At 36.8% G+C, this 12,885-nt stretch overlaps 1 protein-coding gene across 2 annotated transcripts; it reads right to left on the bottom strand.

Annotated features, from left to right (window-relative positions):
- Nucleotides 1-520: 520 nt before the first annotated feature.
- On the bottom strand, nucleotides 521-5,239 carry LOC130940927 (uncharacterized). Of its 2 annotated transcripts, XM_057869212.1 has the most exons (10): nucleotides 4,998-5,239; nucleotides 4,710-4,809; nucleotides 4,169-4,352; nucleotides 3,723-3,795; nucleotides 3,454-3,633; nucleotides 3,318-3,356; nucleotides 2,049-2,146; nucleotides 1,503-1,591; nucleotides 1,236-1,409; nucleotides 521-895 (listed from the first exon to the last, which is right to left on the bottom strand). In XM_057869212.1, exons 1-10 carry the CDS (start codon nucleotides 5,038-5,040, stop codon nucleotides 724-726), a joined length of 1,152 nt encoding a protein of 383 aa, XP_057725195.1. In that variant the 5' UTR covers nucleotides 5,041-5,239; the 3' UTR covers nucleotides 521-723. The 2 variants fall into 2 exon arrangements, with proteins under 2 accessions (XP_057725195.1, XP_057725196.1); XM_057869213.1 differs by lacking the exon at nucleotides 3,318-3,356.
- Nucleotides 5,240-12,885: the final 7,646 nt, after the last annotated feature.

Here is a 12,885-nt window from a genome sequence, read left to right on the forward strand (position 1 = left end):
GGAAACGTAAAATAGGAAAAGAAAAAGGAATAAATAATCGAATGGAAAATATGATAAAATAACTCTAGCCAATTGAATATTGACGACAAATATATTATATTATATTATATAAGCTTTCTCTTTTTCTTCATTTATTTATTTGATTCTCAAATTAAACTGTACATAGCTCTAAAACATTTTCAAGACTATGCATTATTTGGAATATTCGTAAAGAGTTTGGAATATTAGTAAAAAATAACAATTTTCTTCTCCGAACCATGAAAACAGCTACGGATATAATTATTAGGTTAGGTTACATAAACTACACTCTTTGGATGTAGCTCTTTCTCAGACCCTACATTAACGCAGGATACTTGTGCGGCAGGCTGCTTTTTTTCTTCTCCCGAGCATAAACAAGTTTCAAGCTTTAACATTTATTTTCTATAAATTTCTACAAATTATTATATTGAACAATCATGTGTGATTAGCAATATTATTAGCCAAAATGGGTGATGGTTATTTAGTAATGATGCAATGGCTTAAAAATAAATGCTATTCTTATTGCAAATTGTTCTATCTGAGTTCCTTATTCCCCTATAAATATCATAGCAAGGGGAAAGGATAAGATAGCTTTGTTTAAACCTAGATAGTGATAGTAGATAGCATATTTTCACCTTTTCTACCTTTGATCAGACAAAATAAGAAATGAACAACCAAAAGAAAGGCATGGTCTTGTTTGAGCAACTATAAACAACTTGCACTATCTTTAAGCCTTAATGCAGCTGCCAAGCCACTCTCTATGGCACCTTCAACATTGGGACTAACACAAAAGTCTCCACAGATTACTACTCTCTTGTTTCTGTCCCATAGACATTTTTCCTCTGGGGCAACTCTAGCTCCTGGAAATGCACTTCCCCTACAAAAACAAACAACATTTCAACTTATGCCTTTCATCTTAAACAACACATATTCAGCTCTGCCGTAGTCATTTTATATTCTTCTTAAACCATAACAGGCGACTCGACTTAACAACAAGCAAAGACTGTTTACGATCAAAATTTGTAACAAGATAAAGATTTGCTAACTGGTATCATATAAACATCAACCAGAGGTAAAGTCAAATGATGATACTCTATAATCTGACAAAATAAATGCATAATAGGTACAGCTTTTAGAGTCAATTTCCACTGTCCATCTTAGTGCAACCTGAAATATATAGTAATGCTACCTAAGCATATACATATATAGTTACTTACCATCTATGTGCTCTCTTAAAAAAGGGTTCAGGTATGTGAATTCCAGTACTCTGGAATTCTTGGAGAAGTTGTTCGGCTACTTTATTCAGTGTCGCATCTGAGGGCTTCTTCATTCCAGTTTGAGAAATTATACCCTCAGCATATTCTGCTGTTGAATGAAGAACCCATCTTTCACTATAAAGAAGCCAACAAGAAATTAAATAGCAATAAAAGGAATCTGAACTTAGAAAATCCTCTCACAACGTGCCAACAGCATCGATCACATACCTCGTGGTGGTACGGCTTGGCTTGCAGCTATCACAATACGCCCAGCTTAAGACCTTAGAATTTTCGAAAGAGAGGCCTTTGAATGGTATCTGAATCATAAGTAACATTGTGATGAATCAAGATCCTTATAGTTCCACATCATGGATAAAATGATCTTGGAAGGAAAGTTAAAACATTAGATATAACAAAGCCTTTAAGTCAACTTGATTATGCCTAATATCTTCCCGCATGAAATTTTTTTTAGAAAAGCCATCTCAACTTGTTTATCTTGGCAATATCGTTCTCATATTCTACTATTTTTTGGATGCAACAACTCCCATGTCACTTTTCATTTTTTTTATATAGTAGATATCAAGCTACACTAATTTTTTCCCTAGGAAAAGAGAACTAGATACTACTGTACTAGACTACACATAAAAAGGAAATATAAATTGTTTCCAAAACAACAGTGTGACTAATGAAATAGGTCCAACTCATGTCAAATTCATGAATTATCAAACTTTAACAATTCATTGACAGTTTGGGAAGCATATAGCTATATCTTACTGATGACAGAGGCTCTGCAAATGCCAGCATCACAGCAAAACATGGCTGAACAGGAAGATTCTGCAATTTTGCCGACAACTCTGGCACCAAACTGAAATCTGCATACCACACAATTGTCAAGAAAACTGTTGATTAGCCGGTAAGCAAATGGACAAAAAATTGTTGATTTCACACATGGCATACAAACAGCTTTTTTCTGTTTTCATTATATGAATGTGTGTCTCTATTATTGTCTTAATACCAATGTGATTATCATAAGGATGCCTATTAGGAGTAGCTGAAACACCAGGATACTGTAACAAACCCAATTAGGTCAGTGAGCTCAGGAGAGAATGAAATAGAAGCTTCCAAGAATCAGGAAGGGAAGATTCCTCCCTTGCCTTTTCACTACAGCAGAAAGAATAGGAAAAATGCAATTGGGAATATTTTTCTAACTAACTTACCACATGGGCAAGGGGTGAGGGAAGCATGAGGGAGGAGAGTATTTGAATAACAGATTTAGGAAGAGAGGGGCAGAATTGGAGTGAGGATTGGAATGCGAGTAGGAGAGAGGCTGGCTCTCTAATCACAGCCCAGCGTTATCTCTGTGTACTTCTGCATTTCATAGTTTCAATAAAGTAATGGGGTTAGATCACCTTGATCAATCTCTCTGTTTCTATTTGTGTGTGTGTGTGTGTTCTGTTCCGTGCAGGTACCAGTTCTTACAGTTACATTTCCAGATTGATTTCAATATTGTGTTGAATCTGCGTAGTTGACAATTTGATCTCTTCCCAAATTAACTTATGTTAATTAAAGAGAACCACCAATTTGATCCTCAAAAGATCACTGCTGACAAATTATATTCTCTCGAGCACCCCAACGATCAATGAGCTAACAAATTAGTCCTTAAAAAATCAACAAACTGACAAGTGACAAATTAGTTCCCAAAATATCTTTTGTCAACACTATTTTAGTGCATTAGCAACAACACAGACAAATAAAGACCGTCTAGTGACTAATTCGTTGGCATTTGATCTATCAGGAACCAAATCATTCGTCCTCCCTGTTAATTACATAAGTAAATTTCATGTTACATGGCAGTTGAAGTAAGAGAATATTCATAATAAAAATTGTATAGAAATCAGGTGAGTTTCGATACTTCCCCTCATCAATTTCTACTTATGTTCATTCATACTGAAAATTCTGATTTAATGAAAAAGAGACAGAAAGTTCCATTCAACGCAAATGTATATTAGCATGCAACTTACAGATATGACAATTGGCTCATACCATCTAAAATGCTCACAACTGAAGTTTTGGGAAGAAGACCTATTACAAGAGCACAATATTGTCCCCACAAAGGATAATGAATCATGAATGACTTGAACATGGAAGAATAAAGTGAGATGAAAGAAAGACATCATACCAAGTGGTGGCGGCTGTCCTGTGACTTCTGTGACTCTAGAAGAGACTATATTCTTGTCTGATGCAACGAGCCCCTTAAACTGACCAAGATTTTGTCCGTCCACACCCGTCAATGACCACAATTTCTCATCATCCAACCATTCAGCTTTTCCAATACCTACCCTGAACTTACTTTCCACACCTAATGATGAGAACATAGTAAATAAGCTCTTCACTAGGTCCACAGTGAACTGTGAACAAAAAGACTAAGTCGTAAATAGAAGTAGATACCACTTTCATTGCATAATGCTTTACATATCGAGTTCATGCCTGGAACACCAACAAATCTCTTGCTGAATCCTACCTAAGAGATATTCAAGTTAGAGAAGCAATTATTCTAACAAATGATATATGCACATGAATCCAATCCAAATCAATACATCACTTATAAACATGATGGAAAGATGTTAACAATGCAGAGGAAGTTACACATCATGAGCATTGACAACACTAAGGGCATGTTTGGCTGGAGGATATGAATTGAGTGAAAACTTTCATGGATGATTTCAATCATGATCATTTTCATCCAACTTCTATCCCGTAACCAAAATACCATAAACATTTATACAAAATGAAAGTATAACACGGCATAATCAATGAACAAGAAAAACTGAGACAACACCCTATCTTATATTATTATGCAAAAACAATTTAAACATATGAAGAATAATTTCAACCTGCTGCTCTATATTGTTAAATTTACGAGTGTGGAAATCAAACAAGCCAAACTCTTCTTTCCATTCAGCTACAAGACCCTTTGACTCCCACTCTTGAACAATAGACTGCACTTCAGGCTTGCTAACCGAGAAAAACGGAGCTCCATGGTCGAAGCTCAGCTCCTTCCCATCTTCAGTTTTCTCCCTGGATTCCACAGAAACAAACAAAATTAGGATCCTCTTTCAATCACCATCAAACCAATGAAAGAATTTTCCACTAAAACTTGTTTTAAGCAACTAAAATTTTTAACTCTGGCATACTTTAAGCAAAACCAAATAGCACAACCTCATAAAAGAAAACAATAACAGGATGCAGAAGTTTTATCATAAATCAATATAAGCAATTTTCATGAATAAATAAATATATATATAGATAAAAAATTCAACAACAAAAAGATAATAGCTTCAAAATACTACTACAAATAAATAATAAACCAGTTATTACACAGAATAGGAGCCATTCAAATTTTAAAATCTATAAATTAATAATGATTACAAAAACCTTCTATGGGACATGCGTCCACCAGGGCCTCTAGCTGACTCAAAGAGAGTGACTGAAACTCCATTTCTGGCGAGTGTAGATGCACACACAGCTCCTGAAACTGCCAACATCCATTTTTTGGTTATTTTATTTTAACATAATTAATCGACATTATTATTGTTTTACTTTGTAAACTTCAATATTTTAATCAACGGAAGCACTAGAAGCCAAAAAGATGAACAAATAAAGAAAGATAAAGAAATTAAAGTAAGATCAGTTGGCAATAGATAAGATGAGTAAAGTGCATACTTCCACCTCCCACCACAGCAACCTTAAAGGCGGCGGTATTCATGGTTTTGTGGTAATGAAATGTAATAGGTTCTGAGATGAATCTGAAAGGTCCAATCTATCTAACGGAGACGATAGTCATGGTTTGTGCATTGGACTGGAGAGTGGACACCTTGATCTTTCAATGGGTCATTAATTATTGAAAGTTACTGCTGATATTTAAATAAAATAAAGGAAGGGACAAAAATACACTTGAAAATTAATATGCTGGATACAATTATACTTGAATTATTTAATGAGTTATGCCTGCATAGTATTTATATACTCCGGTAGACACATCCACCCTTTTGACCGTAGGCATGTGGTTTGGTTAGTTTAAGTGGACACGTAGGGGTTTTTGTTCTTTGCTAGCAATGTGGCTGTGAGTGAAGTGTCCCCTTGATGCCAACACAGAATAAACTATTTAATTTTGTGTTTAAATTATTAAAGAAAATTAATTAGAAACCCTCCATCTCTTTTATCTTCAGAAAGAAGATGCTTTGTGTTAAAACCCTAACGGATAGGGAAGAATATGGGTTCACTCCAGAAAAAATCGAGCTCGTTATCCTTAAATTGTGGCAGCATTGTTGGTAGTGGATCTTCGTTATTAAGAAACAGGAAGAAAGTTAACTACAACAATGGCAAATGTTTGCACGAGATTGAAGTAGTGGTACTAAAGTCTGGAACAGACTGGAATCCAAACAGATTGTTTCTGCGATGTCCTCTATGGGAGGTAGGTTTTCAAATTGCGTTGCATTTTTTTACTGGCTTTAGGGATTCATCCATTTCTTTTCTTCTGTATCCCTTCCAATTACTATGTCAAAATTTCAGAATGCTGAACATCGATGTGAATATTTTGTTTGGCTGGACGAAATTAAAGGAAAACTAAGAAATGTGGGGACAGAGGTTAAATCTAAAGAAAGGCCATGGAAATAATCATATCAGAATATGATTGAGCTTACAGAGGGTGCAACAAAAGTGAAAGAAAAAGTTTAAAAATTACAGAAGACAGTTAATCAGATTAGTGGTGAAATAAAGTGTATTAATGGTGCACGAATCCCCACACCCCGTACAGTTGTACCAGCAAGTGTACTGGGTCGTCCAAGTAATACCTGAGCGAGTCATGGTCGATACCACGAGTATTGTGGTTTGAAACAAGTTATGGTTATCTTGCATGTCTTAGGCGGATCAAAAGGTTATTCTTAATTTGTATTTGTGAGATCTAAACTAGATTGACATGTAAAAGAAATAAATAAAAAGGGGGTATAAAATACTTTTTGAATTGGAATGTAATAGAGATAAGGAATTGGTTAAGGATTGGAGTTGCTTTGTCTTTCTGAATTAACTCTGGTATTACTGTCTTCTTTGCTTGTGAATGATTTTTTTAATAGCAGGATGTATGTGATCAACGCCTTTATTGAGAGATCGTCAATACTCCTCCAGATCTGAACTCCAGGGTTAGTGTGGATCCATTCTGATTGAGGGTAAAGCTCGTACAGTCCATTTTCCTTAATGATCCTACTCAAAACGCCACAAACAATGTTGGATCTTCTGAATCAGAGAATGTTGTATCTTTGGGTTCTAGCCTCTACCACAAAGACCCTAATCTCGCCTAAATCGGCTGAATTGGTGTCTCGAGAAGTCCCCAACGAAGTTGTGGATTAGTCGTCTGAGAGATTTATAATCAAGCTGGTGGTTCAATGTTTTTCACTGAAGTATTCACACGAACCCAAGTAGACACGGGTGGTTATCAGGCACGCGGTCCTAGTATGATGAACAGAGCTGATTGTCACTGGTCATCCTATTCACCATGTTGAAGAATGAGTATACATCTTAGAATTAATCAAACACGGATTGAAGAAAAATAGTAATACTTTTATTAATTCATATAACTCAGCAGGGCTCCTCCCCTCAACCCAGGAGGTTTATAAACTCATACTGAAAGAAAATACAATGATAAAACTTGAATATGGTGTAAAAGTGGTTGAAGATGTTATAATAACATGAATCTAATCCCTTAAATACTAAACTAATAAATAGTAAGGATAAAATAGTATTTTTAGTGCTAAAATCCACTTTCGAAGCCAAATTGGTGAGTGTTTGGGCTGAACTTTGATGAGATTTGCATGCTAGGGAACCTTTAGGGCGTTGAACGCTGCCTAGGGGGTCCTCTTTGGGCGTTTGGACGCTGGTCTCTGCTCTTTGGGCGCTGGACGCCTGGAAATGGGCAGGAGGCTGGCATTGGACGCCAGTTTTGGGCCTTATAATCCGAAGCAAAGTATGGACTATTATACATTTCTGGAAAGCTCTGGAAGTAAGATTTCCATAGCCATTAAGAACGCTCCATTTGGACTTCTGTAGCTATAGAATAGCTCTTTCGAGTGCAAGTAGGTCAGATCCGGACAGCACCTGTAGTGCTTTCTCTGTCTCTGAATCAGACTTTTGCTCCAACTCCTCAATTTCAGCTAGAAAATACCTGAAATTACATAAAAATACACAAACTCATAGTAGAATAAAAAAATGTGAATTTAACACTAAAACCTATAAAAGCTCAATAAAAAGTAAACAAAACATGCTAAAAACTATATGAAAATGATGCCAAAAGCGTATAAAATATCCGCTCATCACAACACCAAACTTAAACTGTTACTTGTCCTCAAGCAACTAAAAACATAGCAGGATACAAAGAAGATTAAGATACAATAAATCTTTAAGTTTTTAATGAAGCTTAGTTTCAATTAGATGAGCGGGACTTATTAGCTTTTTGCTTATGAATAGTTTTGGCATCTCACTATCCATTGAAACTCAGAAGTGTTGGTCTTTTTAAGAACTTAGAATCCAGATGATATTATTGACTCTCCTAGTTCAGTTCTTTTTTATTCTTAAACACAACTTTCAGAGTCTTGGCCGTGACCCTAAACACTTTTTTTTCTAGTATTATCACCTGATACATAAATGCCACAGACACTTTAACTGGGTGAACCTTTTCGGATTGTGATTCAGCTTTGCTAGAATCCCCAAATAGAGATGTCCAGAGTTCTTAAGCACACTCTTTTTGCTTTGAACCACGACTTTAACTGCTCAGTCTCAAGCTTTTCACTTGACACCTTCACGCCACAAGCATATGGTTAGGGACAACTTGTTTGAGCCGCTTAGGCCCAGGATTTTATTCCTTTAGGCCCTCCTAACCATTGATGTTCAAAGCCTTGGATCATTTTACCCTTGCCTTTTGGTTTAAAGGGTTATTGACTTTTTGCTCTTGCCTTTTAGTTTAAAAAACTATTGGCTTTTTGTGCTTTTTATTTATTTATTTATTTTCGCCTTTCGCATGCATATATTATTTTTTTTTCTTTTGCAACATGCTTTTTTGCTGCTTTTTCTTGTTTCAAGAATCAATTTATTTAAATTTTTCAGATTACCAATAATACTTTTCCTTTTTCATCATTCTTTCAAGAGCCAACATTCTAAAATTTCAACTTCAAATATGCACTGTTTATTCATACATTCAGAAAACAAAAGCAATGCCACCACATCAAGATAATTGAACTATTCTTATTATAAATTTGAAATTCATGTATCTCTCAATTCTTTTTCAAATAAAATTTTTCGTTTAAGCAAGGTGAAAGACATATGGAATATTTTACAACTTTAAGGTATAAATGCAAATGGTCATGTAACAGGAACAAGAGACAGACAATAATCATAACAGAAAATAGAAAAAAGATAACAGAAAAAGGAGATAAAGAGAATGAATCCACCTTTAATGGTAGCGGCTAGTGCTCCCCCTTGAAGATCCAATGTGATGCTTGATCTCTTCATGTCACTCCTTTGTCTTTGTTGTTCTCCCCTCATAGTCCTTTGATCGTTTCTAATGAATCTTTGGTCTTCCCTTATTTCATTGAGGATGGTGGCATGCCCTTGATGCTCCAACCTCAATTGCTCCATGTTAGTGTTTAATTCTCCAAGATAAGTGTGCCATTGATCCCAATAGATTTGAGGAAGAAAATACATGAGGCATCTCAGGGATTTCATGCTGAAGTGGATGCACAGGCTTTGTGCATGCTCTCTAGTTTGCTATATCCTTTTCTTAGTGATGGGCTTGTCCTCCTCAATAAAGATGTCTCCTTCTATGACAATTCTAACTGAATTGCATAGATGACAGATGAGGTGTGGGAATGCCAACCTTGCATTGGTGGAAGGCTTCTCAGCTATCTTGTACAATTCTTGAGGAATCACCTCATGTACTTCCACCTCACTCCCAATTATGATGCAATGGATCATGATGGCCCTTTCAATAGTCACTTATGACCGATTGCTAGTAGGGATGATAGAACGTTGGATAAATTTCAACCATCCTCTAGCTATGGGCTTTAGGTCAAGCCTTCTGAGTTGAATGGGCTTGCCTTGGGAATCCCTTTTCCACTGTGATCCTTCCACACAGATATCTGAGAGCACTTGATCCAATCTTTAATCAAAGTTGACTCTCCTAGTGTAGTGGTATGGGTCTCCTTGCATCAAAGGTAAGTTGAACGCCAACCTCACACTTTCTGGGCAGAAATCTAAGATTCTCCCTCAGACCATGGTGCTCCAATTCTTTGGATTTGGGTTCACACTAGTGTTATTATTTTTAGTGACCCATGCATTAGCATAGAACTCTTGCACCATTAGGATCCCAACCTCTTGGATGGGATTGGTTAGGACTTCCCAACCTTTTCTCCGGATTTCTCTTCAGATTTTTGGATACTCATTCTTCTTGAGCCTGAAAGGAACCTCAGGGATCACTTTCTTCTCTACCACTACTTCATAGAAGTGGTCTTGGTGGGCTTTGGTGATGAATCTCTCCATTTTCCAAGATTCAGAGGTGGCAGCTATTGTCTTTCCTTTCCTCTTTCTAGAGGGTTCTCCAACTTTGGGTGCCATGAATGGTAATGGAAAGAAAAAAAGCTAGGCTTTTCCAACACCAAACTTAAAACTTTGCTCGCCCTCGAACAAAAATAAAAAAAAAAGAGAGAAATGGAGTAGAAGAAGAAGAAAATAGAAGGGGATAGACGGAGAGAGAAGGCTCGGCCATGGGGCTTATGAGTGTATATGAGAGGTGTGTGTATAAAGGGTTATGAAGAGCGGTATTTATAGGAGGGAGGTAGGGTAGGTTCGGTCATGGGTGGGGAATTACGTGGAAAATTTGATTTTGATGTGGGTGGGGGTTGGTGGGAGTTATGATGGTTTTGGAGAAGTGATATGAATGTGATTGGGCTAGGGTTTATAGGGAAGTGTGAAAGTAAGAAGGAATAGGTGGGGTAGGTAAAGATGCTGTGGAACCCACTAGTCCTGAGAGGCTAGGGAATTCAGATTCCCTGCCCTCTGCACTGGCGTTTGAACGCCCAGGGTCTGCTCTTTGGCTGGCGTTCAACGCCAGCTGTGCTGCCCATTGGGGGTGTTGAACGCCCAGGGATTGCTCCCTGGCTGGCATTCAACTCCAGCTACACTCTATTCAGAGTGTTCTGTTTTTACTATTGAATTATTCTGTCTCTGTTCTGACTGCTTCACATGATTATGAAACTAAAAACAAAACTTTAAAAAAAATAAAATGAAAAGAAAATAGAAATTATTAATTAAGGTTGGGTTGCCTCCCAACAAATGCGTCTTTAACGTCATTAGCTTGACGGTTAGCTCCTTATGGAGGTGAGTATGGGCTCAGATTTTCGCCCCTTACAGTGAACTTTCTTCCTGTCCTCTCATGAATAAGCTCTACATGCTCTAGAGACAGGACATGACTCACTGTATGTGGTAGGACTGACTTCTTAGTGAAGACAACTCTCATGCCAGGTGAGAGGCCTTCAGTGAGGACTTTCTTGTCCCTCCAGCCTTTAGGTACTTTCTTCTTAGTACCTTTGTGCTTAGAGCTTGTTGATGGCTGCCTAACACCAAACTTAAAATTGATGTTTGGGGGCTCTGTAAAGCTCTGCAAAGAAAGAGAGGGTTGGAACACTAGGTGTTGCACAGTTATCTCTCTTTTCTCAGAGGGAGAGTTAGGATGAGGCATCTTAAACAATATGTGATCCTTCCCTAGTTGTAGAGTTAGTTCTCCCTTAGCCACATTAATGTTAGCATTGGCAGTGGCTAGAAAAGGTCTTCCACTTATGACAGAGTCATCCTCATCCTCTCCGATATCCAAAACTATGAAGTTAGCAGGGATGTAGTGGTCTTCAACCTTTACCAGAACATCCTCTACTAAGCCATATGGCTTCTTCATTGTCTTGTCTGCCATCTCTAGTGAGATGTTTGCAGCTTGTACCTCAAAGATTCCCAACTTCTCTATTACAGAGAGTGGCATAAGGTTTATACTTGACCCTAGGTCACACAGAGCCTTTTCAAAGGTCATGGTGCATATGGTGCAAGAAATCAGAAAGCGTCCAGGATCTGGAAGCTTCTGAGGTAGCTTCTGCTGAACCAAAGTACTAAGCTCTTTGAAAAGCAATGGAGGTTCTTTCTCTAAAGGCTTTGTATCAAACAGCTTAGCATTCAGCTTCATGAGAGCTCCTAGGTACCGAGTGATGAAAGATTTTTTGCCGGTATAGAATTTAGCAATAAATCCAATCGTGAGTATAGTTTAAACCAACAAGCAATCCCATATCAAACATAGAAAATGTGTGTCTACAATTCAAAATAATAACCGAGAGTATTAGTCAGCTTGATGGAAAATGACTCCTTCCTCTACATCCTTTGCTATTGAGCATGAGGAGGCCTAGCACCGAAGAGCTTTTCTACCTACTCCCAGGTTGGCTGCTGATACCATGTGTAGAAATCATGCAACTACCCACTCACTGGGTATCCATGAGTGCATAAGCCAAGGTGACGGTGCACTCATAATAAGGCAGGTGGAAAGTGTGGATGTTTGGACGCCAACACTCCACGGCTGCAATACTCAGGGAGTTGTCAAAAATAAAGTCCTTGAGCTATACCGTGTCGTCATACCCAACCTCCCTCAAGTAAGGGAGAATGGCATCCGGTGGTGCAAGAGTGTGGCTCACTCGCCTAGGGAGTAGTAAGCGAGGTCTTTGTTAAAAAATAAAACATTTCAATAACAAATCTATTTCAATTGTAAATATTTTTATTTCAAAATAAAAAGGTAAAAATAATAATAAATAATTATTTCACATTTTAAAATAATTAACTTTAAAAATAAAAAAATTAAAAAACTTATCCAACATTCTTGCAACAAGTACCCAATAAAACAAGTTATCTAACATATTCAGAATTAAAATTAAAAATATAAAATTCAATTTAAAGAAATAAGAAAACATGATTAATTAATTTAACTAATAAATTAAATTAAATTAATTAACATTTACTAAGAATACATTTCACTACCTAACAAATGCTAATAACATGCCAACTAACCTATTTTATGTTACCAAAATATAATCTATTCTATACTCTTGTATAATAACATTAAATCTATAAAAGTAATTTAACTATAATTATAAGCTTATTTATTTAAAAGATAAAAACAACAACACTAACCTGAAAGTCGATCGCTCCGTCAATGTGTCTCGTTGATGTCATCGTTTCGTGCATCTGCGTGTGTCATAACATCCACGTATATAAAAATATCAAGAAAAACGTCCAACAAAGGGAGAAATAAAGGTTAAGGTGCAATGAAAGTGACACTTGAGACGCTGTGAACGAGTTCTTATGTAAGCGCGTCCATGCCTTATCTCATTTACAATGTAAAAAAAATAAGTGTGTGTATATCTCGTTTATACTGTAAACGAGATAAGCTATGTGTCATAACACGTGTGCAAACACGATACGTGAAATTCGTAACGTATCTTATCTCGTTTACAGTGTTATGACACATAGTTTATCT

The sequence above is a fragment of the Arachis stenosperma genome, chromosome 7, assembly GCF_014773155.1.
Source record: "Arachis stenosperma cultivar V10309 chromosome 7, arast.V10309.gnm1.PFL2, whole genome shotgun sequence".
Taxonomy (NCBI): domain Eukaryota; kingdom Viridiplantae; phylum Streptophyta; class Magnoliopsida; order Fabales; family Fabaceae; genus Arachis; species Arachis stenosperma.

Bases quoted from the DNA above. Each gene is read 5' to 3' on its own strand.
- LOC130940927 (XM_057869212.1), bottom strand. From the start codon at position 5,040: ATGAATACCGCCGCCTTTAAGGTTGCTGTGGTGGGAGGTGGAA. The intron at 4,353-4,709 runs GTTTTTGTAATC...TGTGGAATCCAG, and splicing joins GGACGCATGTCCCATAGAAG to GGAGAAAACTGAAGATGGGA. The intron at 3,796-4,168 runs GTTGAAATTATT...AATATCTCTTAG, and splicing joins TTAACAATATAGAGCAGCAG to GTAGGATTCAGCAAGAGATT.